The 4,182-nt window shown below is 50.6% G+C and overlaps 1 protein-coding gene across 1 annotated transcript; it reads right to left on the minus strand.

The window, feature by feature from the left end:
* Positions 1–252: 252 nt before the first annotated feature.
* On the minus strand, positions 253–1,472 carry LOC143820544 (uncharacterized). The gene is made up of 4 exons (XM_077303503.1): positions 1,222–1,472; positions 754–840; positions 515–634; positions 253–381 (listed from the first exon to the last, which is right to left on the minus strand). Exons 1-4 carry the CDS (start codon positions 1,469–1,471, stop codon positions 266–268), a joined length of 573 nt encoding a protein of 190 aa, XP_077159618.1. The 5' UTR covers position 1,472; the 3' UTR covers positions 253–265.
* Positions 1,473–4,182: the final 2,710 nt, after the last annotated feature.

Consider the following 4,182-nt stretch of genomic DNA (forward strand, 5'->3'; position numbering starts at 1 on the left):
GGGTTAAATATGTGCGAGTTTAAGAAGTCACACTGGAGTCTTGTTATAAAATTTGCAATAACATTTTATTTTAAAAAACATTTTAACAGGGGAAAAACATTAGGGAATGAAACTTGGAGCCCCACCAGCACCACCACCCCCCACCCCCCTGGAAAACCTATTTTTTTTAACAAAAGTATACATTTAACAGGGGAAAAACATTAGGGAATGAAACTTGGAGCCCCCCCCCCAACCCCTACCCCAAAACACAAACAGGAAACAAAACTCAGGTCCCACTGCTCCCCTGCCCAGCCCCTTCCATCTCCCTCACTCTCCTGCTCAACCTTCCCACGGACCCCCGGACTTTGCGGCGGAAGAGGTCCTCATCCTCCTTCTTCTTAACTGTGTGGGGAGGGAGAAAAAGTACACATTAGTGCCACACATATTTTCAAATTTCTTAAGTTTACATGCATACACTTTTAAGTGGCCTTAGCCACAGTGTGAGAAGAGTTGGGCAGTGGGGAACATAACCTACGTTCTTCCGCCTCCCTCTGTTGCCTTTGCTGCTCAATCTCCCCTTTCAGCTCTGCCACTTGAGCCTCCAGGGAAGTAACTCTGGCCTCCATGGCACGCAGCCTTGCCTCCACAGTTTCAGCTATAGAAATCAAACAAAGAATTTGATCACACTCCAAAAGGAAGCATCACATCAGGCTCCCATATGGCTCCATGGGGGTACACACACATGGGTCTCCCTCACAGACATAAAACTCTCACCTGCAGCCTGTCCCGAGGTGGAAGGTCCCTCTTCCTCCCCCTCCTCACGCTCAGGTGCTGTTGCCAGCTTGGATGGTGATTGTGTGGCTGGGCAAAGAAAAAGACAAATCATAAGTAAAAGCACACAAAACAGAGATGAAACACAGCTGGTGGACACACCACAGTTAGAGTCTAAGCGCATAACCAAAGTGGTTCTACAGTACTGGCTGGCTAAGTCAGAGGGGGTTGACAGCATCTAAATACTTTCTCGAATTTCATTGGGGACAGTAGGGGAAAGAGGCAGCTAGTCATTCCATGCATGTTTAAGGGTAAAACACCAAAGTGGTTCTACAGTACTGGAGGGCTAAGTCAGAGGGGGTTGACAGCATCTAAATACTTTCTCGTATTTCATTGGGGACAGTAGGGGAAAGAAGCAGCTAGTCATTCCATGCATGTTTAAGGGCAAAACACAACGAGGGCAGCACTCACCCATATGCCTCCTCATGTCCAGGGGGGGCTTCCCAGCCTTCTCCCATATTTTAACCATCTGGTCGTGGAAGACCGTTCTCCCACTTGGCTGCGGGATCCCCCCCCACTGTTCCAGACTGTTTAGGAAGTCCAGCTTAAGTCGCTTGAATTTTGTCCGGACCTGCTCCCAGGTCCGGACGTAGCCCCTCTCCCTCAGCTTTGAAGCCAACACCAGGTAAGCACCCTTGGTGTGGCAGTGGGTGCTTGCCATAAGGCGGCCAACACTTTTCGATTGGAGCACAAGCTCCAGAAGTGCCTCAGCCTCGGCGCGCTGCCAGAAGGAGCCCTTCCGTGGCTTCGGCATCTTCGGAATGACGGTTAGGGAACGAACGTGCGTTGCTCCGATCGACCACCCCGTTTTTTAAATGTATCAAAGCTGCCCACCAATAAAATTATTCATTGGAACATAAGTGGATTGATCCTCCGGTTTGACAGGGGTCGCCAATACTTCCTGGCTACCCGCCTCCCCGAACTTTCCCCATTCAGCGCTTCCGTATTGTGTTTGTCAATTTCAGTGGGGAGTTAGCATTTAGGGCTGTCAAAGTGCTTTTGGACCAGAGAATCCCCGTTTTTTTGCTGGCAAAGTACACAAACCGCACAAGACAAGGTTAAACAAAGAACACAAAACTTTATTCAACAACAGAGTAGGAAAAACAATTAAACACGCCTCCTGTTTCTGTAGATGTGGGTGGCTATGGCGTCCCGAACCTTGCACCCCTCAGCATATATCCTTTTTCTCCTTGCTTCAGGGATGTCCTGTGTATCCTGAAGGACTACAGGTTCAGGTTCGTCCTCAGGGAAGGGGATGTTATGTCCCTTGTCCTCGCATATGTTGTGCAAAATCACACATGCGATTATCAGCGGAGTCACATTGTCAATATGTACATGGAGTCGTGACATTAAACAACGGAACCGTGACTTCAAACGTCCAAAGGCACGCTCCACTACATTCCTTGCCCGGGAGTGACTGAGGTTGTAGTGGCTCTGCACGTCCGTCCTTGGCCGCTTGTAGGGAGTCATGAGCCAGCGTCGTAATGGGTAGGCTCCGTCCCCGAGGACCAACGCCGGCACACGCACGCCCTCAATGGTGGCGGTGGGGTTTCCTGGAACAAAGACCCCTTCGTCCATGGCTTTCCTGAGGTTGGATTCCCTGAAAACAAGGGCATCATGCCTCCTGCCACTCCACCCCACCTCGGCATCGATAAACCGGCCGGAGAAGTCCACTGTTCCTTGCAGGAGAACAGAGCAAAAGTCCTTCCTGTTCCCGTACTCTTTTATGCTTCCCCCGGGGGCACGGATAGGGATGTGGCTTCCATCGACGGCCGCAAAACAATGCGGGAATCCAAGCCTGGTAAACCCGTCCATACTCTGGAATAAGGGAAAGAAAAGAATATAAGCCATTGCATGTCAGCGTGGGGTGTATCGCGTCTTCGTTGCTGACCTGTCAAACAAGAAAAAAAATTTAAAGGGCAAAGGGGATAGAATGACACTCACCGCTCCAAGCCGGTCTCCGAGGCACACGACTTTGCTGAACAATTCCGCCTCCATGGCGAGGCAGAACTCCTTAAGGATATCGCCAACCGTAGTGACTCCGAGTCCGAATTGCTGGGCTACTGTCCGGAAGTACTGAGGGGTGGCCAAGTACCACAATGCGGCAGCCACCCTTTTTTCAACTGGAACGGGGCGCCGCATGCCAGTGACTTGCCTCTCCATGCGGCCACGTAGAGCCTCCACGAGTTCAAAAAATGTCCCCCTCGACATCCTGAAGTTGGCAATCCAGTGGTCATCATCCCAGCGAGTCCACACAAAATTCTCCCACCAGTCAGAGGATCGTTCGTCCACCCAGAACTGTCTGGGGAACCGGACCTCTGCCAGAGCTTGCCAGCGTTTCTTGGCCGCCATGGTTACCCTTACAGAACGTCTTCTGCTGCTGGTCAGCATTCCGGGCACCCGTTCTCGGTACTCCGCGATAGCAGACGTCCGACGCGACAAGGCGGTATTCATGCGCTGGACCACCGCGAGCATGTGAGCCAGCAATTGAAAAATAAGCCTCTCCATTGCAACGTTGACCTGTGCTGCGGGCAGTAGGCTACGCAAACAAAAGAGTGAGGCCGACCGCGTGTCTGCCCAGGTGCATATAAGCAGGTTACCTGTGGGCGTGTACTGTGGGCGGGGATTAACCAATCAAACATGTCAATGCATCTGGTTCCTAGAAAACAATAGAAAACACGTTCCAAGGGCGCCAATGATTGGACGATAACGCGTTGCTACGGGGTTTCCTGGGTTTTTTAAAAAAAAAGGGAACCCCGACAAGTTCGGCTTTAGGGTCGAGGTCAAAGGTGTGCCTGCAGTTTGATTGACGGGCACGGGAGGCCAGAAGCGCTAAAAAGGGACCTCCTTTGTAGCGATAAGACGGAGAACCGGAAGCCTGTGGGTTACGAAAGTGGCGAGAAGTGAAAGTGCCAAATTCCGCAAAAACCGCAGCTGTGCGTTACGGGCACGGCTAGTTACATTTCGCTACTTGAAGTAGCGCTTTCACAAACGGCAACCAAATAGCAACTTTGAGCTCTGTGCGAAATGGCCCTCAGTGTAGTCAGCATAGCCACAAAATGGATGATATAGAATGACTGTAAATGGAGGCTGTGCCGGTTACAAAATGTCAGCCACCTTTTTGCTGTGGTGGCAGCTGATGCACAAACAATATATATTTTTTTAAAAATCTGTATAGCCAATCAAATCTCCAATGGCCAATCAGAAACCTTGCTGGGCAAAAGCCGTCTCTGGACCCACTCCATTTTCTACAAACAAATGGCAGGTGCAAGGAAAGGTGGTGATGTGTGCCATGGTGGCCACAGGCATCATTTTGGGGTCCAATTGTTTAGCTGTTATTTTTGGCACCCGTTGACATTTCTGGGTGACCTT

This window comes from Paroedura picta, chromosome 11 (assembly GCF_049243985.1).
Source record: "Paroedura picta isolate Pp20150507F chromosome 11, Ppicta_v3.0, whole genome shotgun sequence".
NCBI lineage: Eukaryota > Metazoa > Chordata > Lepidosauria > Squamata > Gekkonidae > Paroedura > Paroedura picta.

What these genes read in the sequence shown, in the direction of transcription:
- LOC143820544 (XM_077303503.1), bottom strand. Translation starts at nt 1,471, where the DNA reads ATGGCAAGCACCCACTGCCACACCAAGGGTGCTTACCTGGTGTTGGCT. An exon ending in GGACATGAGGAGGCATATGG is followed by an intron (nt 841 to 1,221) that starts GTGAGTGCTGCC and finishes TTCTTTGCCCAG; the next exon opens with CCACACAATCACCATCCAAG. An exon ending in ACAGAGGGAGGCGGAAGAAC is followed by an intron (nt 382 to 514) that starts GTAGGTTATGTT and finishes CTCCCCACACAG; the next exon opens with TTAAGAAGAAGGAGGATGAG.